Source organism: Pagrus major, chromosome 6, assembly GCF_040436345.1.
Source record: "Pagrus major chromosome 6, Pma_NU_1.0".
NCBI classification, from domain to species: domain Eukaryota; kingdom Metazoa; phylum Chordata; class Actinopteri; order Spariformes; family Sparidae; genus Pagrus; species Pagrus major.
Genome location: NC_133220.1, coordinates 24,257,304 through 24,283,161, shown reverse-complemented (window position 1 = coordinate 24,283,161; position 25,858 = coordinate 24,257,304). Strand labels below are relative to the sequence as shown.

Here is a 25,858-nt window from a genome sequence, read left to right as displayed (position 1 = left end):
TCTCTTTTTCTTGAATATCATTATTATTTTGATTATTTAATCATTATAATTGTTGTTGGTGGTAATATTATGTGTAAGGTTATATTAAGGATAAGTTCAGCCAAAAATGACAATTCAGTCAATATCTACTACCCCCAGGTCGATAGAAGGTCAGGTGAAGTTTTGTAAACAGAACATTTCCGGAGCTTCATTGCAAAACAGTGTTGTAGCTTTCTCCTCAACAACTGAAGTAGATGGGACCTTGTTTTAAAACTTTTTAAAGAACAACTGAAAAAAACAAAACATAAAATGGTTCAACACAGCTTGTTTGTAGTCTCTGGAAGCCCCAAGATGCCAAATTGATTTAAAAAAAAAAAGAAGACATTATTTACACCGTTTCCACACGATTGAGCTCGTACACCCACTTGACAGGGTGCATGCTAACACTTTTAGCTTAGCAGCTACGGTGAAGATTTCAGCTTTCAAAAGGGTTTAAAAAACATCTAATTTTGGGGGCATCTCTGGGTTTCCAGATGTCAGATGAGCTGTATGGAGCCATTTTCAGTTTTTTTCTGCTCAAGTCCCCATCTATTAGTTGCTTAGCAGAATGCTGCAACGCTGTTTTGCTGTGAAGCACTGGAAATGTTTTGTGGTGTATAAAACTTCAACCAACTTTTCATCAGCATGGGATTGAGTAGCTAATGACTGGAATGTGTTTGCTGGGGTGATCTTATCCTTTAAGCTGTAATTATCCATGTTGCACTTCTTATTAAAAAGCAAAAAATAAACAAAAATGCATGAAATTTAAATGTATTCCCAAGCAATGTATTTGTATTGTAGGTTAAGTAGGCTTCACATATGAACAGGTGTTGGAGAGCAAATTACTATGAGAACAAATCAAGCGCAAGTGTATACTTCTATACAAGTTCAAAAGTAATAAGAGAATTCAGAGTGCAATGGGAAATTATCAATGAATTCATCATGCTATGGAATCTGGATCAGTACATGGACGGACCAGTGGTGTCAATCCAACACTCTATAGAAGAATTATGTCAGTATCGGCAACCACTGCGATACTGGATTGGATTGATCCCAACTCTACCTGGAATATGTCTATAGGTCTTGTATAAAGCCACTGTAGAGTGTAGAGTTATAAAAACATTTTTCTTGCCAGAAGTTGACTTCCTGAGCACAGTGTGCCATCCAACCCTGACTTTCAATACTTATAGTGTTCATCAAGGACTCAGGCGCTACACTCTATGTGGTCCTCTCCAAGAAAACACCCTGGAGCTACAAACAACACACGCACAACACGCTCACACCAACACACACATGTACAGGTGTTCCTTGTGTGTAAAAGCATGTTGTTTTTCATAGAGATGTTGGACTCACTCTGTTACTCATGTGAAAGACAACAGAGAGCAGCAGTCTCTCTCTCAATCACACACACACACACACACACACACATACGTGTCTCTGACTCTATTGGCCATGCAGGAGATGGTCACCAGGACATCATCATCTTCAGACGACCGGTTACATGATGAATCTTAAACACGGCTGAATACATTTACACTGCCCCTCTCTTCATCTCTCTCTATTAATTTCAAAGAAAATATTGAATACCCAGCGATGTTCATTTAAAATATGGAAATGCATACATATTTATGTATTCTCCGCCAGTATTTCCTGCATAATTTGTCACATGAAATTTACAAGGACATTCCAGCCACCGGCCGTAAATTGAATATGCCCTAACCCAATATATTTTCTTTTTCCAGCATGCCTATAGTTAGATCCCTGCAGTCGGAAATTATGAAGGGAAATTCAACTTGCTTTATCTGTAAAGTGGCCATTTTCTGCTCTTTTGCACAGGTATCAAAACACATCAGTGAATATGATCATAAATCAGTCTGTGAATGCTGTTGCATTGCACAGTGTGGTGCTATAGCAGCCCACTGTGCCATCCTCTTTTGGAGAGAAAAGTGTTCCACCTCAGCAGGTCCTCCCCCTCACCTGAGTCTGTCTACTGAATCTTTCATCAAGAGGAGCCTCTCGCTCTCTCTCTCTCGCTTCTCACACACACACATACACACACACACACACACGCATAGATGCATGTGAACGCACCTGTTGAATCATTCATGGGGTAGAAAGAAATTCCATAGGTCTGCAGGTGGCCTACAGTATAGTGAGAACTACTCTCTCTCACAGTGTTTTCTCCCATTCTTTCTCTACACACAGTATATCTCTCTCACACACACACACAAACAAACGTGTAGACACTTCCACAGGCTCTGCAGGGTCAGAGAGAGTGATGAGTGGGCTTGAGCTGTTAAATCTTTTATGGGCAGGTGAGAGAATCTTATCTGACACGCTATGTCCGACCTCCTCCCTGACCTCCACGCACTCTCCCGCTTTCCTTCTCCATTCCCCCTCCTTTCCACTCCCTCTGTAAATACACTATCTATCATTTTATTCTCTCCCTCCCATAATTCCACTAAGAACATGACAATGAATTGATAAATAAAAGCCATGTTAAACTAACGCCACATGTGTGCATGTCTCTGTGTGTCTGCACTGTAGAACCCAGACATCGTGCTGGTGCACTACCTGAATGTACCGGCGGTGGATGATAGCGGGAAACCATGTGGTCCCGTCCTCTGCTCCATCAACACAGACAGGAAGGAGTGGGCCAAGTGGAGCAAGGAGGAGCTCATTGGACAACTCAAACCCATGTGTGAGTTTGCTTTACCATCACTTCAGCGCTCACCTCCGTCCTTCTCTCAGGCTCTCATGTTTAAGCCCTCACACTTCTCCTAAACCTTGGGCTATATGATTCACATTCGGTCGATAACAATACCGCTCGCCATGGAACGGTGATGAAGTACCCTGACAATAATATGTGGGAAACCAGTGTAGTAAATCTAAAACAAAGATAATGTGGTTCACTTGCTCACTTGTAGGTTTTGTAAACAACTTGGCAGCCAAATGGGGCACAGTCTGGAGCCGTGCCATTGCTTATCAGATGAGACAACAGGTGATTTCAGCAGTGCAGTGGAGATGATATGAAAATTTCTCTCTTGCATCAAGGAAAAATAATCTTGGCAGTGGTGATAATTCGGCACCAACATCTTATTGATGTGTTGCTGAAGGTAAAGATGAATCAATAAGCCAAAAAAGTGACAGCAGGACTCGCCAAAAGGTGTGTTCATATATTAACAGTGGATTTTTTTGTATTTAAATTTTGATGAATGAAGATTTGGAACATCGTGTCCCCTCTGTAAACAGAATAACAACACTTTACAAAGAAGTGCTATATTTAAAGACTACATTGTCCTTGGAAAAGCCATCTTATGAAGAGACATCTATACATCCTATTCAGCCAGGCTTCATACAGATTTAGATTTTGTTTTTGATGTTTTCATGGTTTCAGTTGACGCCATGCTGCCACCTAGAGGCAGATACACACCCCTGAAAGGGAGGGATACAGGGAAACAAGACAGAGGTGCCCGAAATATCCAACATGTATTATTCATAAATGAGCATCAGGGAGTAGATAACTCCAGTACACACACTAATACACATACACACACACACTTACCTCATCTCACCCAGCTTTTGATCTGGTTTGGAAGGGCAAATAGGGACAGCTGCCCAAAACTAAGTGGCTTGTTGACTTAAGTAGCACCTCACTTCTCACTCTCCCCACTGAATCATATTCCCTCTTGCTCTTCTACCTGCCCTCATTTGCTCAAGCAAAACAGATTTATGCTTCTTCCTTACCTAGTGCTTCTCTCTGATTACTGACTTGATCCCTGTGTGGTCATAGATGTTTTTATTGGCATTAGGTCTCTGACACTTAAACTGTTTCATATTTCTTATTCAGCTCTGAAAATGAATCAGCTAAATCTCTAGGGTAAGACATCTAATTTAGAAAGTGGAAATACACTCAGATTTTAGAACTGAAATGTCTTGCAAAAGAAACATAATTTTGACATATGTATTTAAAGTTTTTGAACATTCAAGCATCTCAAGCAGTGTTATCAGAGCATTCATGAGCACATATTTTGGTGTACATTCTGAACACTGGAGGGCGCCATTACACACTGTCAATTATGAGAGATAAGGTTACATGTCTACAAAGATTGACCTGAAAAAGAGAAAGGACAGAAAATGAAGACAGTTTGCGTTGTCTTAAATTTAATTTGTTTTAATGTCTCTTCTGACAGGTGCTGGAAGCAGCCTGCATCAGAAATGTTCCAGCGTCAAGCAGCGCATCATCTCATCCAAGCAGGAGTCTGGGGCAGCCGCAGGAGGTGGAGCTGCCGTGGGTACCGGCGTAGCGGCAGGCCAGAGAGCGGAGGAAGCAGATGGCACAGAGGTCCAGAACAGCGATGTGTCAGAAGGCCAGACGGAGCCTAGTGCTGGAGGAGGCCGGAGCAGAGCGGGCGGAGCAGAGAGGAGGAATGGCAGGATAACCAAACCCTCCCTGCTCCCGCAGAGCAGCATGGAAGTGTCCTCATCTACCTCCACCAACCAGGTGGAGGTCCCTGACACCACCCAGAGCTCCCCACTGTCAATCACCAGCGATATGGCTGACAGCCCCGCTCTCGCCATTGGGGCTGGCTTGTCACAGAGCACAGCTGTGTTCATGTCAGAGGTCACTACGCTGACTGGGGATTCGGTTTACTCTGCTGGCCACACCCACCTGCTGGCATCCACCCATGACAGCCCCACCGCTGGCATCCTGTTGGCTGTTGCCCCTGAAAACCAGAGGTTTGCATCGTTTCCTGGTGGCGTGGGCTTGGGAGAGGGAGGAGAGTTGGTGCTATCCAGCTCTCTGGACTCTGGTGGAGGAGTCAGCCTTCCTGAAACCACCATGACCTTTGACCCTGATTGCTTCCTCAACAACCCCAAGCAGGGCCAGACGTACGGAGGAGGTGGAGGAAAGACTGAGGGGTGTAACGGTGATGATGGAGGACTCCACTGTCCCTCTAACGGCTTTGTCTACAACCCAGCTCTTGTCAACAACATTAAGACGGAAACTACACCCCTGGAGCAGCCGCTGGCCGCTCAGAGTAGCTATGTGGGAGAAGGGACAGGCCTCAGCCCCAGCACCACCCTGGAGCAGATGGACTTCAGCGCTGTCATGTCATCAGCCTGTGTCCCGAGTCTGACACAGCCTGCACACCACCCCTCTCCCAGCCTCTTCCTCCAAACCTCTCCCCAGACAAACCAGCCCTCCCAACTGCAGACCAACGGCACTGAGGCGACCCAGGAATCAGGCGAGGCCCAGGCTTACATAGGCCTGCCCACGGTGCCAACAGACTCTCCGGTCACCAATGGAGACCCACATACACACCTCCACCAAGCCAGCCCAGACCAGCAGGGCCTATGTGGGAGGAACGGACAAGGAGCAGCAGTGGGCTCTTTTCCTTTAACACCACAGGACACGACTGGTGACCAGTCAGGTGGCAGGAGACATCGAGAGTTAGACAAGGCTTCAGAGAACAGAGGGGAGTTACTCCTCAAGCCTGGGGATCCTCATGAGGCCTACACGAGTGTTGAGGCCGAGCACTACCTACAACCCACAGATGACAATGGAGGAGGAGAGGAGGGCGGGGGAGGTGGTGGTGGTGGAGGAGGAGGAGGGGGAGGAGGAGGAGGAGGGGAAAACGAGATTCTCTGTAATGGTGTAAGCTTATCAGGGGCCAGCAATTCAGTGGTGGCTAGTCCCCAGTCTATAGCTGCTGGTGCAAGCATCGAGGGGGCGCTCTACAGCTCCCCTCTCCCTCAGCAGGGTGGAGGGGTGTCAGCTACAACAGCTGGGGCAGGAGCAGCCATCAGTCTGGAAGGCTTTGAGGCTTCATTTGGGAGCCAGTTCTCTGATCTCATCAATGATTTCATCTCAGTTGAGGGGTCTGGAGGTGGGGTGGGGGCAGCTGTCACTGGGGTTCTCATGCCCCAGGAGGGGGCAGCAGGAGAGGAGCAGGGCACAGGACCAGGCCACCTGCAGGGCTCGGAGGTGGAGCAGGGAGCTCTGGGACTGCTGCAGGAGACTGGGAGGCTGTTTGGTGTGACAGACTACTCCCCAGAGTGGTCTTATCCTGAGGTTAGTAAACTCAACATGATTATCGTTCATTATTTATTCATCATTGTTCCCTGCAGGAAAATCAGTCCCTCCACCACATGATTGACGATATACGGCTCGTACTGACGTTAAACACTGAAATCACTCTCAGCAAGATTTGTGCTAAGACCACCAGCCTGGCTGTGTGGTCATTAAGGAGTCAGAATATCTTAGACTCAGCTGATTGGATTTTGATGAAATTTCAATATTACACTGATCCCCCTGGGTGGCTTCATTAATTTACGCATGTACCGCTTATAATTTCTCAGACACCAGTGTCATTGAGTTATGATGAAACCTGTGGAAACATAGCAACTTACCACCATGGTTTTCAGAAACACAGTTACTTGCCATTGCTGCTTAATACAATTAGTGGAAAGAAATGTCAAACTGAAGTTTATTAACCATCCAAATATTCAACATGTGCACATACTTTGCTAATATTTTTCTGCAACTTTCTTCCAGCATCATCAGTGTTACACCATAGTGATTACTCCACACTTTTGTGTTTGTTGAGAGAACAACATAGTCTTCTTCCCAATGCTCCAAGGGGTGATGGTATAAGAATTAGCATTAATTAAAAGGAGCACTGCACATGCCAAAAAGAAAGTCCAACCAAATGCTGGTAAACAGCTTTAGAAATCATACATTTTTTATTGTTGTATACTCTAATTTTAGGACTCCATTTCTAGAGGACAATATGTTGTTTATGTGTTATTTTTAGCTACACTAGAGAAAACACATGGCAGTGTTGTCAGATGGTTCCAACTACTTTGTTCCAGTTGGATGTAAGGAGCAGCTCAGCCTCTAGGGGCTGCTACCAGGCCTCTCAGACTCATAGATTTGCCATTAACAAAATAATAACCACTTTGTAAATGAGGCAAGTTATAAATCAGTTTAGAGTCATACAGTAGAAAACAAAAAATTAGGCAGCTGTGACTCTGAGGCTTGTGACTGATGGAAACACCAGGGTTCCTATGGGTCCTTAAAATCATTGGAAGTTTGTAAAATTGGGGGAATCAATGCCTTGAAAGTTTTCTGAAAAGACAAAAAATGGACATGGTTCATTAAAAGTGTACATAGGCTACGTTCCACTGTCTGCATGTGTGTGTTTCCCTCACTTCACTGCAACACAACAGCACAGTTGAAAAATCAAGCCTCTCTTTTTAATTGTTGTCTGTGAGCCTCTGTAAAGCCTTCTAGGTCTCATAAAACGTTTCGGTGTTGTAGCAGTAATTAAACTTTATATGTGTCACACACTATGCCACTGGGCCCGGATAGTCCTTGAAAAGTCATTGAATTTGATGTTTAAGAGGGAAAGTTTAAGAAAGTGTGGGAACTCTGAAACACATTTACAGGACAGTTACTTAATGCTTACACATGCTAGCACACTGACACAATGAAATTGTAGCAGGACTTTGTAGCATACATGCAGTGACGTGTCTTGTTCTCACAGAGTCTCTTGTTATCTTTGGTAACTGTGTTAAAACCTACACTCAGAGGCTAAGCAGCCACACTATGTGATATAACACTGATACGTATGTTGTGTGCCTCAGGGTGGAGTGAAGGTGCTGATCACAGGTCCATGGTTGGAGTCGAGCAGTGAGTACAGCTGTCTCTTTGACCACATCAGTGTCCCTGCTGCCCTCATCCAGCCTGGGGTGCTGCGCTGCTACTGCCCAGGTAACACACCTGTGTTAACCCACACTTTCACACAACACACACTCCTTATCACTGTCTCATACATGGAAAAACACCTTCCTTATTTGGAGATTGAAACCGTACCCCAACTGCCAGCTGACTAATCCCTATAATTAGCAGTTTCCAACAAAAATGTTTCTCTTCAGCACACAAAGAAAGAGCATAATGATGGTGGCTGTAGCCCTTTATCAAGAGATGCAGTGTCTTCTATATAAGAAGATCAGATGAATTAGAAAAAAGAACAGATGAGGAGGGAAACTGTCTGGTAAAAGTAGCAGTAAAAGTGGTATATAGTACATCAAGCGAAGTCATTTTTATTCATATAGGCCAAAATGACAAATCACAATTTTTCATAGAGCTTTACAACCTCTTCAGTGTATGACATCCTCTGTCCTGAGACCCCTGATTTGAGTACTGAGCCACAGAGGAGGTATCCTCTTCCAGGATGGGCACACATGGTCAGAAGAGACCAATAAAATCTCACAATATACAGATTACTATGACAAAAGTTCTGATATAAGTAGAGTATATGTGAAGGATGAGGATCCAGGAGGACTTTTTTCAGGAACTTGAGGTGTTGCCAAGTGGCAGCTATGTCACACGACCTCCTCTCCACCATAGTGACTGAGAGAGGACAGGCCACACACAGAGTATAAACAGAATGTATACAAATTATGAGGACAGTAATACAGATATATGTCAATTCTAAAACATAAGTGAGCAATAATCCATACAGAGGCCTCAGGGGGGTGACAATCCAGATCTAACATCTGCCTAAATAAGTGATACATGACTCGCATTCTGCTACACTAAGTGTGATCAGGGGAAAACTGAAAGGCAAATCATTTCTTGCTGGCACAGAGGGGCAAAAACAATACCAGACGCTGACAGTATGTTAACATTAGATCAATCTCTGCACACAGTCCAGCTCACTCATTCCTTACCTGATGTCTGTTTCCAGCTCATGACACAGGACTGGTGATGCTGCAGGTAGCTATGGGTGGTGAGGTCATCTCTTCCTCTGTGGTGTTTGAATACAAGGCACGTGACCTTCCTGCCCTGCCATCTTCTCAGCATGACTGGCTGTCCCTGGACGGTGAGAGCAGTAACACTTTCATTGTCTGGTGTTATTTACTCAATAAAGAGCATAAACCATAGACAAATTGCGACAACATCTTTATTTTACACATTTCAGTGTGTTTGTGTGTGTGTGTGTGTGTGTGTGTGTGTGTGTGTGTGTGTGTGTGTGTGTGTGTGTGTGCACGCCTGCATTGGGTTGTCATGCCTTGTCGTGCTATGAGATGTTTTGTCTACAGCTACAGATGTACTAACCAGTATGATGTCGTGCCTGCACAATATTTTGAATTGTGTTCTTCTGAGCCTTGGTGCAGCTGTTTTCTTTTTTTAATCAACTGATGCTCTCAGCCTACATGCTGATTAATTCAAGAGGCTGTGGCTCAGGTTGTGGAGCGGTCGTCCACTAATCAAAAGGTCGCTGGTTGGATGCGGTCTACAAGGCGAAGTGTCCTTGGGCAAGATCCCAAACCCTAAATTTCTCCCTGCGGCTGTTACATTGGTGTGTGTGTGTGAATGGTTATCTCCTGGTGAGCAGGTGACTTCTGCCATCAGTGTATGAATGTATGTGTGTGAATGCATCAACTTGTGTTGTAAAGCACAACTCTGATGATGAGTGTAGCGTCGAAACGTTAGTCATTTAATGAAGTTTGCTGCCTTAATCCGTGTGCTCCAGTATACTTCGGACTGTATTCCTGAAGTTTTTCCTGATTGTGTTGTAAAGTGCTTTAGTCGGTAAGACCAGAAACGCGCTACAAAAAAGGCTGTCTATTTACCATTTAAAAATTTAAAGGATAAGTTCACCAAAAAAAAGGGTCCCCATCTATCAAAGTTGTTCAGGAGAAAACTGCAACGCTGAAACTTCACCAAAGTTTCCATCTGCATGAAGCTGGGCAGATAATGACCGAATTTTCATATTTAGGTGAACTTAGCCTTTAAGATTGGCAGAAGTGCAGTCCAGTGGGACCTGGGGATCAAAGGGGGGCTGCTTCAAGTCAAGCATGGACATGGAGCATGTACTTGTAGCTGGAGAGGTGCCAGTTCACCTCCAGGTCACTGCTGAGGAGTGCGGCGCCTCACCCCTCACTGCTTGGGGGCTGCGCTATGCGGCAGACCCATCGCTCTGACATCTCTCCCCATGAATTTTAAGTGTAGGTTTCTGTGTTTGCTCAGACCTGAGTGTTTGTGTGTGTTTAAAATTACAAGCAGAGACAAAATAGTTTCCTGAAGGGGACAGATAAAGTTATTCTAAAAAAAGTTTTGACACCTGTTCTGTGAAAGGTGAGTGTATACCTCCACTTCACCTTCAGTCACAGAGGCTTCAGTCTTTGTCTTGTTGGACTTCTTTAAGGCACAATCAGTTGTTATGGAACCGACTGTGAGTGTTTGCTTGTTGCAGAGAAATCTATTTCATCTGTAGCATTATTTTTTGCCAGAGCTGTGAATGTTAATCAGATTAAAACATACTTTAAGCTGTTAGAAGACTATTAAATGTTCTTCGAGTTAGCTCTGGGGGCTGGTTGCAGATATCCGCAAAGCACCAGGGGGGTTATCGTCTGTGTGTAAATAAATCTCCTGATGCAATTGCAGCTGGGAAACACGCGGGTCTCCTCAGCGAGGCATGTCCTGGGTTACTCTGTGTTCGCCCCCGTCTCTGCTGCGTTGCGCAATGCGGCAATGCGGCTCTCTACAGTCACAGCAGGCTGGCTGTTCGCGCTTGGAGTGAAGGGCAAGGACATCACTGGCACAATCGCGGTCCACTTGACAGTCAAAATGTTGGGCACCGCTGGCAGTGTGCTGTGCAGCCTCACAGGCGCTATATATAGGCTCTGGCTTTGACTTTCAGCGATGATACCGAGACCTGGATCTGCGCTCGGTTATTTTTCGCTCAAGTCCTTTGTTTGGCTTCAAACGCGCAGCAAAGCCTCACGGCCTGGCAGAAATAGACAGAGATAAATATGCGTCAGCACACGACTTTGTCACATGTCATTGTTCCAATTGAGCTTGTGTGCAGTCTATTATTGTACCGATGACGACCGAGCCTCCCGCAGCTCCGAGTCTGGCGGGCCGATTTGAAGCGTGTCTGCTCCGCCAGACACAACTTGGAGACGCCTCTCTCTCTCTCTCTCTCTCTCTCTCTCTCTCTCTCTCTCCCTCCCTCCCTTTCTCTCTCTCCCCCTCCCCCCTGCACTTAGTTGTGTTTTGCTCGCTCGGAGTAGCGATGTGTGAGCCGCACACTTCAAACTAACGTGGTTGAGCAGAAGCGGGAACAAAGAGAGCAGCAGATAGAGAGAGGCGCAGTTTGGGTTCGTAGCTGATTTGATTTTAAACCGATGATAACTTCACAACGCGCTCGTTTGTTGGCGTTCACGTGTGTGTGTTGTTGTTGCGTTTATGTGTCATGTTGCTGCAGATGGACATAAATGTGTCTGTTGTCTAAAATGTAAAGCTCGTAGCTGTTAAAGCCTAAACAGCATCTCCCGTCTGAATGTTTGTGGGAAGTGTGGCAGTTCAGCATCTCTTGATTTCAGACAAAGGGTTGTGAAGAAATGCCACAAGTCCTCACGTTGTTTGCACGCTAGTTGTTGATGCCGCTCGCTTCATGCTGCAGACCTGACTCTAATAAGAAGCTTGTTTAGGCTTATTGGTCGACCTGATCCGTTTTCAGCACCAGCACGAGTGGACAGCGCCACTGAACTCTACATAACAACAAATGCTAATGTGGCTCCTGTAGAGGCCCAGGTAATAACAGGCCTGTAGGCACAGACATGTGGGCTTGTTGTTGATCAAGACTTAATTAATTTATTCTCCATCTTTACATTGTTCATGTGTACTGCTGAAAGTTTCTCAATGTGGACCCTGTGCTTGTTTGTCTGATAAATCATTTTTCTATTAACTTTGACTAAACCTTGTGAGTCAAACACATTTAAAATGATTTTGAATATATGGAGAGTAATTGATGTGCATGTAACAAGTGGAATTTTTTTTAAAAGAATGTGAAAATGTAAAGTAGAAAAATCAACATTAGGAACCTAAACGCTGATTTGATTTAAAGGTTAACTCCACCTATTTTACACATTACAGCGTGTTTACAGGTCTTGGCGAGTACTGCTGCATATGTGAAAAAAGTAGTATAAAGCCTTTTGTGGCTCCCAAGAAAGCTACATGTAATCAGATAAGTTTTCTCCAGTGAGGTCATTAGGTGGATAAGTTGCATTGTGGGTAATGTAGGCACACAGTTTTGAAAAGAAGTCCACTGCTATAACATTGTTGGACTCACTGTGGACAGACAAATGTTCGATACATTAGAAGCAGAGATGTTGCCTTTTTTTATTCCACACAGTCTTGCTTTTTAACCCTGGCACCTACATTACCCACAATGCAACTCAGCTGCTGAGTGACATCACTGGAGGAAATTTGTCAGATCACTGGCAGCTTTCTCTGGAGCCAAACAAGGTTTTATACTTATATTTTCACAAATGCAGCTGTACTCCCCAAGACCTGTAAACACAGCTTAATATGTACATTTTTTACATAAATAAATGTAATGCAACTCCATTATTTATTGTAACCTTTACAAACAAAAGCTTGACATACTTTTCTGCTTTTTAAGCAGTAATGTGTATTGGTCAATGGTCGGAACATGTGCAGAGCCTAATTTATTGGATGATAATCCATTGAAACAAAGCATTATTGGGGGAAAACCCTTCTACAGAACAGAAAAAGTGTCAATACAAAGCTGGTCAGTCTGGTACCCAGCTCACAACCATAAGTAATCATGAAACAAACTTTTAAAAGCACTTAAATTTGCATTCAAGAGTAGTGATCTGTACAACAAGGAAGCCACAGAGTTTGCTGCCAGAATAATTATATATTTTATTTATATATTTATATTAAGTGTTTTCTTGGTCGATAATAATCCATTTACTTCATTAATACACTGTTTCTAAAATAATGTATCACATTTGCATTTAAATTGTTTGGGTAAAAAACTATTAGCAAAGATATAATAGCCAGTTAATGACGATGAATGCATTCATTTTTTAAAAATTAATTAAAGAAGGATTTTCCAGTGGCTTGTCTTGTATTCCTCTTCATCCTTCGTGACATGAGCCTTGCAGCATCTAGACTCATGTAGCATGTGTTGCAGGTAGATAAATGAATTTTGAAAGCCTGTTTGAAAGTCATTTTACGAACACATTTCAAATTCAATTAATTCACTTGTCAGTTAAGGAGGGTAATTACATGACCGTTTCATCCCTGTTTAATTTCCTAATTGCAATGAATGTTTGTCAGTTTATAACGATAATTAAATACATCAATTAGTTAAGTTATTATAATTAACCAGAAAAAAAATCCCCATAGCAGATGTCAATCCTCACGGTCTTCTGAGTCAGCCTTTTCTATTTTCAAAATGTTGCATGTTTGTAAGCATCACATGTTTGTTTTGTGACCACAAATCTACTGTATTTTGCAGTAAAGATGGGTGAGGACAGCTATTTCTAACGTGTTTAGCAGCTCTAACAGTGGAGTGTTTTGCTTTATATTAAAAGAAGCTGCGTTTCTGCTCTCCTTCTGATTGGCGGAGTGAAGAGGGAGGAGCCTGAACCCTTGTGTCGCTCTCATGGCTCCACCCTTTCAGCTCAGTTTGTGTGCTGCAGGCAGCAGAAAGAAAAATAGGAGTGAAATGAGAGGAGAGAAAAACAGAGAGACTGAGTGAGAGAGCAGCAGGTGGGATGACATAATGTGCACTGCAGCAGAACTGCAGCAGCAATGAAACAAAGGGTCACATTCACACACAGCCATGAAACACACAAAACCTATATTTGTTGTGAGAGATGTACTCTTTCACATTGACACAAATACACACAGTTTATTTGGTTTCCAAATACCCATTGTTGGTGGGGGGATTTATTGGATTTGAGTCCTGATTTATTCTCCAGTATTGAGCCCCACAGAGAAGAGCCTCTCTCTCTAAGCCTCTCTAAGTAGGATTTACTGAAACATAATATTGATTTTCTTAAATGCAACAAACAACTAGCAAATGCTTACAGCTCCATGTGTCCAACCTTCATTTTGGTAGATACCCAGTTTAGGATGTCCATCTTGGAGCGTCTGGAGCAGATGGAACAGAGGATGGCTGAGATAACCAATCAGAACCCCAGCTCAGAAACCATGGCAACCAAGGGCGGTGGAGTGGAAGGAGGAGGAGCCACTGATCAGCAGTCTCAAGTAAGGCAGAAAGAATTGATTGAATGTAGGTAAATCTGAAAGTGAGCAGTGCAGGTTAACAACATGAAACAAAACAGAAACAGAAACATCTTTCGTTATAACTAAATCAAAGGAAGTCTTTAAAACCGTGTTGATTCATTTAGATTAAATTTGAAGACTGCTTGATGATGGTCTAATGGTTTAAAATGGTTTAAGGCTTTTCCAGAATGTTTGGAACTCTCTAAACTTCACATCAGTTTATTCAATAATAGCAAAATATGTGCAACATAATCCAATCAGGAACAAAATAGCTACTTACTTTAGATTCAGAGAATTGTTGTATTATTCTGACACAGTCTTGGTAAAAAATGTAACCAATATATAGTAGGCCTCACATAGACTTTTGTTGCTGGGCATCACGATTCTCTTTTGAAAGATTATGTCTCGAAGACGGACAGAAAATTCTATAATCGGAAAATGGATAACCAATTCTTGACATTATGACTGCTTGTTAAATTTTTGTAAAACCTGGCTGAACATTCCTTACGGCTGAACAGATCGGATGGTGAAACGTAACAAATAAATTCATCTGTTTACTTTAAATATGGATCAGTACAGATATACTATGGTTTTACATTGTGGAAAAATAAATCATGTATAGGAATCAAATATGTTGATGCATCAAGATGCATTGATAATCATTTTATAATCGCATCGTAGCCCTCTGAATCTGAATCAAATCCTGAGATGCTTAGAAATGTCCCACCCATATATTGAAATGGATTTCATTATCTTGCAAAGGTGTTTCTTTTATTAGGTCATCCCCCCAAAAGTGTTAATTCTATAACAGCCTAAGACTCTCAAGGAGTCAGAGGCTCTGTGAAGTGTTGAACAGTACACTTCTTCTTAGTAAAACAATCTTTGTGACCTTGAAAAAAATGTTCAACCTCCTCTAACTCAAAGAGTCACTCTGCTCCTTTATGTCTCCCCAATCCTCCAGATTTCTCCCGATCAGGGTTCATTCGAGGGCCGTGTGGTGGTGGTGTGTGAGAAGATGATGTCTCAGCCATGCTGGGCTTCATCTAATCAGCTCGTCCACAGTAAGAACTCCAGAGGAATGACCTTACTGCATCTGGCTGCAGCTCAGGGCTATGCAGGCCTCATTCAGACACTCATTCGCTGGCGGTGAGTAACACACAAACGTGACACACCATTGTGCACACGCAGACTGTGTCAGTTAATTTCACTTTTGCTGTCTCTACAGCACAAAGCACGCCGACAGTATTGACCTCGAGCTTGAGGTGGATCCACTCAACGTAGACCACTTCTCCTGCACTCCACTGGTGAGTGATCAATAATTCTCAATGTTGTCTGACTGTATGTGTCTTTCTTTCCGTGCCTATGTGTGATCTGTGATTTCCTCTGGCCACCACAGATGTGGGCATGTGCTCTGGGCCATACTGAGGCAGCATTGGTGCTTTACCAGTGGGACCCAAGAGCTCTGGCTATTCCTGACTCGCTGGGACGCTTGCCACTCAACATCGCCCGATCCCGGGGACACACTCGATTGGCTGAGCTCTTAGAGCAGCTGCAACAGACTCCTCAAGCTCAGGGCCAACCTGCTGACACTTGGATGGACCGGTGGAGAGGGGAATCACAGACCAGCGGAATAAGCAACAGCCCTACCCCAAACCCTAACTCAGGTGGGAAAGCCCACTATTCCTGTGGTGTATAACCCCCAGGGAAAGATTCATCTCATGTTAAAGAATCAGTTCATATAAAATACATCTCCCACTCCCAGAGGTTTTAAAAACATCTGCAGCTGATTAGTTTAGCTCAGCATAAAGACTGGAAATAGCTGCCCTGACTCTGTCCAAAAATAACATAATCTGCCTTCCAAAGCTCACCAAATAATACATTATACTTTGTTTGTTTAAAGCAACGTTTAAAAACAACAGTTTGCAGTTTTCAGGGGTTATGTGCCGGACAATTTCTAAGCTGGGAGCAGTAACTTCCTGGAGTCTTAGGTGGTTGGTCCCAGCCAAGATATCATCTGGCACAAAACCCTAATAAAACAGCAACCCGATGTTTTAAAATTTGGGTTCTACACATATTAAGATATAAAGTGTCAAATAGTGAGCTTTAGAGGTGCTGGTAGGTGGATTGTGTCAGTTTAACGGCCTTTAACTACATTATTACAAGACATATATGAGAGTGGCATCAATCCTCTATTCTAAGTTTGGGCAAGAAAGCAAATAAGTGTATTTCCCAAAATGCGAACTTGAAAAATTATATTTGAAAAACTCCACACACACGTCTCAGTGGACAGTCTGAAATTGATCACCATTGCTAGCTATTTCTAGGTGTCAGTGGGTATTATATTATTTTTTTGCTTGGGGAAAACTCATCCTTTAATGAGTTAGCATGGTAGTAATCAAGGTTGTCAACCCATGTTCCACTGTCTTTGTTTCAACAGAGCTGAGGAGAACCAGGGCAGAGAACCAACCAGACCACCAGAACCAGAGCTGGAGTCAAACAGGACACGGAGCCCAACAGAGAACCCAGGGAGAACAGGGAGGCCCGCCCCCAGCCAAGAGACTCAAACCCAACCCAGACACCCAGCAACAGCTAGCTAACCCCACCCCTGCCACCAACACCCTCAACTCCCTCCTCAACTCGTCCCCCAGCCCTAACCCTCAACGCTCTCTCCCCCCAAACACCCTACAAACTCAACCCTCCAACCTCAGCTGTCCAAACGCACCTCCTGCCAGCTCCAGCCCCAACCGGCCTCAGCTCCCCAGCGCTCCATTCTCCCACCTGCAGGCCAGGATAGGGAGGTCTGGAGGGGGCGCTAGGTGGAGTCTGAGACAGACTCTGGGGCAGCGTAGCTTAGCCAGGAGGATTCTAGGAAAAGAACGACTGGCCATTCACCTGCGCCAAAGAGTGCTGTCTGACAGGGGAGAGGAGACAGAGCTGCTGACCTATCAGGATAACACAGAGGACTTGCAGGTAGGGTGGGCAGGTTGTTAGGGGCAGTTTTTATTTTGTTCATGAGCCAAAACTGAAGATTTTGTACTGTATGTGAATGACAGTGTACAGCTTGTTTGCATGTGTGCCATGTTTGTGATAAAATACATGAAACAAGTCATTAAAAATATACGAAAACAACTCTCCTCAAACTTTTCCCATCAGTGTGAATAAGGGAAAACTCCCATGAAAACCTATTTAGGTTAAAAATAAGGAGGACACCTGGTGCAGGGGCAGCACTGCTATCAGTTACTCCCACGTAAGCAGACACACCACAATGAATGATCGAGTGCACTTACATGGAAGAGTAAAAAGGGCACACTGTCTCACTGGCAAGAACAAGAACCTAGTACCAAGTGGTCAAACCTTACAGTGAAGTAATAAGTTCACTCTGGGACCACTGAGATTGGCCAAATGATGATTAAGATCAAATTTTTAGTTTTGATTTAGAACTAAAGTCAGTATACCAGAATTTAGAAAAACAATTCTCGGTACCTCTTTCAATACCACAGCAAAAAGATATATCTGTGCATCCTTGGGGTGAAAATCTGATTGTAGATCTGATTTTTATAGCCTTGGTACTTTGGATACAATCAAATGCAGATATTGTATCATTTGTTTTAAACGCATAGTGTTGAAAAAATATCAAAGTATCGATATTTTTGACAACCTTTAAGACGTTTAGGCGATAATTAGCCACCACGGCAAGACATGTGGCTGTATTCTCTGTGATGCAAGTAAATCGGATAAAGAGGCCCAACTTACTGTTAGAAATATGTCACATCAGGCATAACAGTTGACCACATGACGAGAGGATAAAAGATGTATTACATGATTAAAGTTTGTTGTTGTGGTCTAGACTGGCCAAACAGTCCCATGAGCTAAACAGAATAATGTGATCGTTCAGGGCAAACCACAGAACATAAACTTACAAAAACAAAGTGATAATCATAATGGACAGACTTGGGTTATGTGCAGGAATTTAAGAGAAACATTAACTTTTTCCCTTTCCCTCCTAGAAGTTACCCGTTTAGTACATAGAGTTGAGTGTCATCAGTATAAGCATGAAAACAAGTGCCAAAATAAAAGGATTATTGTTAATTTTAAGGTTAACAGGTGTTATAAATTTGTAAGTAACCTGCACTGCATGTCTTGTAGATGGACATTACGATGCTAGCTGATCACATCATGGAGGCTTCCACTGGTAGGCTCAAGCAGGAGGCTATGGAGACTGAAACAGAGCCCAGGAGGTTGGGGATCAGCAGTGATGTCAGATTACTGTCTGGTTACCTCGGCGAGGTGGAGAGGTGAGTCAAAGAATTTCCTGAATTCAACGCATTTAGTTCACTCATCAAATATTTTATACTTTTTATGCAATAAAACTACTTTTTGCTCTCTGCTTTTCTCCAGGTTTCTGAACTCCAAGCCCCAGACCTCTAGCCCCAAACCAAACTCTCTCTCAGGGCCTGAGGATCAGCAGAGTCCTCAGGCTAAGCAAGCCCTGTCCTCCCCCTTTGACTGGAGCTCCTTCCTCTGTGCAGCTATGAAGGAGGAGAGGTTGAAAACTGACTCGTCCTGTCTAGCCATGACTGAGGCAGAACAGGGAGAGCTGTATGAGACCATCAGGCATGCTCTGCACTCCCTCAGAAAACACAAGGTATGCATGGCCTCTGCTCGCACAAAAAATAATTCAAAGTTTGCCCCAGAGATTGTAAAATAATTATCTTCCTCTGTATTTCTATAATTAATCACAAAGGCTTGAAAAAAATTTAAGAAAAACTTGTCTCCATCCTCAGGGTCCCATTCAGGAACAACGCAAAGAGATTGCAGCAGTGATTCAGCGCTGCTATAAGAGATACAAGCAGGTAAGAGTTAACAACCAGCTGCATGCTATTATGTCGAGCCGACACACAGTCAATCACTGAATTAGATATTCAGAAGTAATAGCATCAATAGATTTGCTCCCTTACTTTTTCTCTGATTTGTGCCAAATTCTTCTTGTGAATTAGAAGTTAGTTGTGTTGCTTATTTCCTTTAATGATATGAACTTTTTTTTTTATCTCTCCAATAGCTCTAATGTATTAATCCATAATGGAGCCATAATGCTTAATTATGTCAATTTACTATGTGCCTCCATATTGAAGTTGTTCACTTCATTAATTTTGTTTGTGGTAGACAATTTTATTCACACTCCAGTAAGTTTTATCACATCATCTTTGTTGTTGGTGCTTCAAACAGCTTAACTTGATATAGTATGGTCATCTATTAACAAAAACAAGTACAAGTTCTTATGGTGTGATCAGTCATGATTTGAGGATGCAGAGTGAAACATTTATATTTTCGTGTCACTTTAAAATGTGCTTCTACAGGTTTCCCAAGCTGGTCTAGCAGATTCTGAGCACTTGAGAGCATGATAGTTTTGCAAACATTATGTATAAGGACACGCACATATCTGATTTGGGGTAGGATTGTATACTCCGTTGCGTACTGGAAATTCACAGGAGAAAAGCTAAAATATTTATGCTTTGCATTTATGTGTTTGGCTGCATTTTCAGTGTAATATTGAGTTTATCTCCTAAATTTATCTCACTTTGTCTTAGTAATTTGTTTTTATCTGTAGCAATCCGGTGTAGTCATGATGCAACATTACAAAACCTACAGTATATCATATGTACGGGTGTTGTTATGGTTATAGAGGGCTTTACAACATGCTGCTGTCTTCTCTCTCAGTATGCACTTTATAAGAGGATGACCCTGGCAGCCATCCTGATCCAGAGTCGTTTTCGGAGTTTCCATGAGCAGAGGAAGTTCCAACAAAGTCGTAGAGCAGCGGTCCTCATCCAGCAATACTACCGCTCCTATAGACACTCCCTCAGGTAGTTTACTCACACACACACACAAACACACACACACTGCTACACTTGTGAGGACCCTTGTTGACATTAACCTCATCCTTTCAACCAAGTCTTTCAAACAGCCAATGTCAACTTTCAAACAGCCCTTTGAAATTGTGTAGAACGGCCAAAATGTCCTCACTTCTCCACAGTGTCCTCACTCTGCTGGTTAAAAAAGTACAACTACACACACACACACACACACACACACACACACACACACACAAAGAGCATAATTATGTACATGTTTTTTCTTATTCCTGTGTCTTCGCCTACAGCAGCCTCCTAACGAAAAAACAGAACCAGGCTGCTCGCAAGATCCTTAGGTTCCTGCTCAGATGCCGCCACAGGTGAGTCATAAAAACTCTTCACACACCCCTACACACACAACCAAGGTCACACAACCATACACATTAGCCACACACACTTAGAGCCCACTGCCACACATGCCATCACAACACTGGTGCTAATAGTTGGTGTTGTTTTACTGTTCCTGTGAAGCCCCTTGATGGACCATAGGCCTCTGAAACGGGTGAGTCGTCTCTCTCTCTTCTCTCTCACCCTCTCTCCCGGTGGCTGATGCCTGTTTGCATGTCAGCGGAGGGAGGGGGAGAGGAGATCCTGGATTATCACCCTTCCCTCTCTCTCTTCTCGCTCTTCTTCCCTCCCTAGCTCCCTGTCTCTCTCGCTCTCTCTGTCTCTCTGCGAGGACTGCTGAATGATGTCGGTACTCGTGCATGATTGACAGATAGATAGAGGAGCGGTTCTTGCATATGGTCTTCATGGGGGCATGTTCTGACTGACATTAGTAGGGGACGTTAAGTGTCTTGCTTGGCCTGCCAGTCTCTTTTTTTATTTGTGACTTGATGGGTGGGGAGGATAACAGGATGGAGTGTGTGTGTGTGTGTGTGTGTGTGTGTGTGTGTGTGTGTGTGTGTGTGTGTGTGTGCGTGCGCGTGTGTGTGTGTGTGCTGGTCGGGAATTTCAAAGGGTTTGATGAATAAGTTTTGGTTTTGCTCTGAGTATGGCCTTTGGATATGAAAGTGGAAAAAGACATGCACAGCCACACACACACACACACACACACATAATAAAACCCCTCTCTGAGTGTGTCTCTAATGTGTGTGTGTTTTTTCCCCAGGGCCAGAGAGCAGAGAAAGGCCAGGGGTCCTGAGAGCCCACCGCCAGGCCCCACACACAGCCCCCTCAGCCTGTGAGCAATCGATAAACCCTCCCCTCCTCCATCTCCTCCTTTTTCCTTTCATCCATCCTCCCAAAACTCCTTGCCTTTCCCATTCCCCAACCTCTTTTCCTGCCCTTTTCTTTTCCCTTCTCCCTCCTTCTCTGTCACCCTCTCTCCCCTCTTATCCCGAGAGGGGAACAAAAAAAACTCTTCCCAGACAGACTGAGGACAGGATAGGTGTCCATCATGGCAGCTCAGACAGACAGACTGCTGGGTAGAGCCCAGGGACCTGGCTCTGCCCACAGCACTGATCCTCCTCCACAGTTTCACTGGGAGGCCATCACATTAACCTCATGGCATTCTTTGCACTCTTCATGGGTATGTTTCTTTGCAAGAGCGAGTCGACGAGTCAGACAAGAGGACGCGAGGAAGGACGCTGACATCCAGCAGCGACTGGATGTGCAGAAAGGTTCCTGAGATGAACAGCTGGCTCCAGATGAAGGCTACATTGACATACAGAAAAATATACGAAACTTTTTTTGCGTTTTGTATCCAAACAGCGATCCATGAAAGAATAAGAAAACATAAACCAAAAAACTCACTTCTATGTTGCATTTGCATGCAAGATTTTTTCGCTTATTCCTCCTCTCCATCATCCCGAAGAGCTATAGTGGCAAGTCATTCAGCTGATATCACAAAACCACCAACCACTCTGACTCACAGGCTTACAAACCTATTAATCAGTCACCCGATCAAAAGGGGAGGAACTGCACTTGAATGTAAGAGGGGCATTGTTAGATAAGGGTTGGGGTCTGAATAACGATGTCTTAATTTGTTACATGGACTTTGTATGGAGTCGTTCTCAGAGGCAGCACTTTGCTCGCCTGACGTGGTGTGTCCGTGTTTGTTCAATTCAATGCATGTGTTTGAGCTACGAGCTCCTGCATGCTTGCCAAACTGCTTTAGTGTTGTTTCTTTTGTATTTCTATGTGTAGTTGTGTCTCACTTACGTCCTCATCAACTTATCCTTGCCCTGTGTAATGTGAACTGTGTAAGGACAAATGACTTATTTTGGGTGCTTTTTTTTTTACTATTTATTTAAGGGTCTAATTATTTATTTAATTGGCTCAAGAGTGGTTCAGCTTGAGACTGGTTTTTCCCCCCTTGTGTGGTAAAATATGACATGTTCCAATGGTTAAATGTCTCTGTTAGTTTGTTCTTTGCGTGAACCTCTAAATCCTAACTGTGGTTTTGAGGAGAGAGTCACATACCATTGCCTTGACTTCTTCTTGACTCTGAGAGGTCTCTATGCTTGCTCTGTACAGGACATGGGTCCTATACCTGCCCCTATCCAGGGCACTGGTCCCCATATTAGCCCATATGGGCGATCAAATCCATATTTTGGACTATTGCATATTCCTGTATATAAACTGACGAGGTAAGGGGATACGGGGACCCTGAAACTTTTTCATAAGAGGACTGTATTTAAGATTATAAATTATTTTACTCCCATAATGAGAACTTAAGACAGAGACCTGGGTACACAGGATGGCTGTATTGCTTGTAAATAATGTAGATATTACAAACGGAGTAATGTGCATGAGATTTAAGACAAAGAAACAGCAAAAAGAACATGTTAGTGGCTATGGACTGTGAGAGGATTTTAACTGCTTCACTTTAAGAGTATCCAGTATAAGTGTTACTGAAAAGAACATTTTGTTAAAGCATGCAACTGAAAAATCTAATGTTAGAATTATAAGTGGGAAAAACAAAGTTAGCTGAAACAATGATCTTTCAGACAAAACATTTACACTTTGTGCTTTTGTTTCTTGGCTAGCAAAAATTAAACCCTTTTTGCCAGTAGTGCCAATTATTATGAATGCTATTTTTGCCTAACAATATGTTACGTTGGGGGAAACCAACACCCTAAAGATATCAGTTAGATCCACAGAGGCAACACACACAGACAATAAACAGTAGAAGAGATCTAGTTCTAGCTCAACCGTAGACCTACAAGTTCTGAGGTTTGTCTAAGGCAGACTTACGTGTAGATGATGACGATGATGGTGATGATGCAAGTATGAAAATGACACTAATGGTGATGAAGATGATGACGCTCGTTTTAATATGAATGCAATGAATGATGATCCAAAAAAAAAAAAAGGGAAGAGGGCGCTACATTCTTTACAATGTGGTTGTGCTTCAGCAACATAACTAGCTTTTATTAAGACCATTAATCACACCTACAGCGGATCCAGCCTGGCCTCCAGTCAAAGCTCTCCATCTTCAAACAGAATGTCTCCTCCCTACCTTTTTTTACATATCATTTGATTAATTTCTCTCTTGTCCTCATTGTCACTGCCATTAATTGTACGACGTGTACTTTAGACTTCTGGAAAGCTCTGTTTAGAAAGTGCCTGCTCAATAACAGAAAAGTGCAAGCTAATATCAGGAAATATCTATTGTATGTCCTCCAAAACAGTTACCTGTTTATTTTTCCTAAATTGTGTGTTAAAAATGACAGTGTTGAACATGATCCGAGTCTAAGTTAAAAGCTCTAATTTGTCAGTGGTATGAATGGATGCTCATGGCCTGATTGATGCTGCGTGTTGCTCTATGAGACATACCAGTAATTACAGTATCACTTTATGCCCCCACTTGTGTGTCAGTTTTGCAGTATTAGAAGAAGAAAAACCATAGAATTCAGCGCCTGTGTATGAAAGGCACTGTCAACGAGTCTATTCGACGTCCTGGTGCCGCTGCTGGGAGGAAGATGTGTTTTTCTCACTTTGTCTGTCTTTCCTCAAAAAATGTTCATGCAGCATTTAAACGAAGGCAAAAAATTTCCAGAGGACAAAATAGCTGTCATACACACTTTCTTTCTTTCTATCTTTCTTTCTTTCTTTCTTTCTTTCTTTCTTTCTTTCTTTCTTTCTTTGTCTTTCTCTTTCACTCACTCTCTCACACACGTAAACACATACATGCACAAATGTACACATTCAGTTAACACAAAAAAAGCCACACTCTTTCTCTCTGTGCTTATGTCTTTGGGAACAATTAAATCTCTCCCTTAGATTTTACTCAGGGTTGAAGAACAGGGAGATGGTATGTGGAGTGTGGAGTATGTGACGAGTGTAATGATGTACCACTACTGCTGACTGTGTACATTTATGTGTGCATATGTACGTGCACATATTTGTGTATGTTAGGGATACTCCAGTTGTTCATGCACTTATCCTAAAACTAAACCTTCTGATTATTCCAGTCTCATGTTGTGAAGCAACAAACGTGATCTTCATCCAAGCATCACTTTTTCTACAAGAAAAAAAAAATCTCCAGATCCCGTATTTTATAGGATTTTGTTTGAATATAAACTAAATTCAAAGCGAGTAAGAATTTCTATTTATACACTTGCTCTTGTCTTAAACGCACAAGATTCTTGATACAAATGATTCTTAAATAATGCAAAAATAGGTAGCGGCCATGTGTCGGCTCAATTTTCGTAATTAAAAAAAGCTGTAAGAGATAGTATATTATAAGATTTACAATTGGAAGATCTCTATTATGTGTGTTTCACGTCTTTTCTGAATTTTCATCACACTGAGAGACAGCCACGGTCAGGACAGCGCTGTCAGGAGCATTCATGCTACGGTATCACCTGAACCTCCTCTTAAACTGCCCCTCCTCTCACATCAGCACAACTGAAGTCACAAGGAACACTGCTCTGGACTCTCTGGACTTTATATATTGTACGCACACACAGACAAATATCCACACACTCCAACAGCCAAATGCTTGCGCTTATGAAAACACACACACAGCGTACACACACCAAACTAGACACACAGATTGCAGAAAATCCATCAATATGTTCATGTATTTTGGAGAGGATGGTGACTGTAAAAAAAAAAGTATGTAGATTAGAAGAAGAAGTAAAAAAATAAAGAAATATTGCCATAGTAGACAGCTGGTAGACATGCACAGAGATGGCCTCTGTTCTCATAAGTCCGCCTAGAAATGAATGGTATAACCTTTCAGGCCTTGTTTTGAGAGGGCGTGGCCAAACACCACATTGCATGCTAGAATGGTAGACCCTTATAGATAATCTATGGCTAGACCTCTCCTTGCCTTCCTCTTCTTTCACCCCGTCTTCCCTCTCTCTTTCTCTCTCTCTCTCTCTCTCATTTCCTGCTGTATTCCCACCCTGCCTGCTGTTGTGTTCTCCATCCTCTATCTCAGTCCTTCATTCCTCTTTTTTTTTTGTAGCCTAGTTTTTACTTTGTTTGTTTTACAAACGTGCATGCACAGGCATCACTAAATTGTTGATGTTTTTAAAAAGAATATTTTGTTGCTGAGGCCATGCAAAGTGTTTTGAATATTGCCCTTATATGTGGAAAATGTCTTCTGAATGCTTTACATAATTTCTGCTGTAAAATGAAATCAGAATAAAAAGAAAATTTGCACTTTAACTTATTTTTTTTGCCTGATATTTATTTCTGCAAGAGAAATGTTCAGTCTTGTGAAGCATGCTGACTGTGTAGGCTGCAGGGCGAAATCTCTACAATCATATGACCCAAAAACAAAAACAGAAAATAAACTGTCTGGTACAGTGACTTGCTCTTATTCTAACTTCTTATATTTCTGGATTAAAATGTT

General features: G+C 42.8%; 1 protein-coding gene across 1 annotated transcript in view; it reads left to right on the top strand.

Annotated features, from left to right (window-relative positions):
• The window catches only part of LOC140998439 (calmodulin-binding transcription activator 1-like), a 53,688-nt gene extending 32,452 nt beyond the window's left edge, over positions 1-21,236 (top strand). The window contains exons 7-21 of the mRNA XM_073468730.1: positions 2,566-2,719; positions 4,212-6,094; positions 7,669-7,795; positions 8,775-8,909; positions 13,971-14,119; positions 15,099-15,283; positions 15,363-15,441; positions 15,534-15,801; positions 16,575-17,107; positions 18,284-18,432; positions 18,536-18,782; positions 18,922-18,990; positions 19,856-20,001; positions 20,298-20,369; positions 21,161-21,236. Coding sequence (XP_073324831.1) covers positions 2,566-2,719; positions 4,212-6,094; positions 7,669-7,795; positions 8,775-8,909; positions 13,971-14,119; positions 15,099-15,283; positions 15,363-15,441; positions 15,534-15,801; positions 16,575-17,107; positions 18,284-18,432; positions 18,536-18,782; positions 18,922-18,990; positions 19,856-20,001; positions 20,298-20,369; positions 21,161-21,236 — 4,272 coding nt within the window. The remainder of the gene's footprint in view (positions 1-2,565; positions 2,720-4,211; positions 6,095-7,668; positions 7,796-8,774; positions 8,910-13,970; positions 14,120-15,098; positions 15,284-15,362; positions 15,442-15,533; positions 15,802-16,574; positions 17,108-18,283; positions 18,433-18,535; positions 18,783-18,921; positions 18,991-19,855; positions 20,002-20,297; positions 20,370-21,160) is intronic.
• Positions 21,237-25,858: the final 4,622 nt, after the last annotated feature.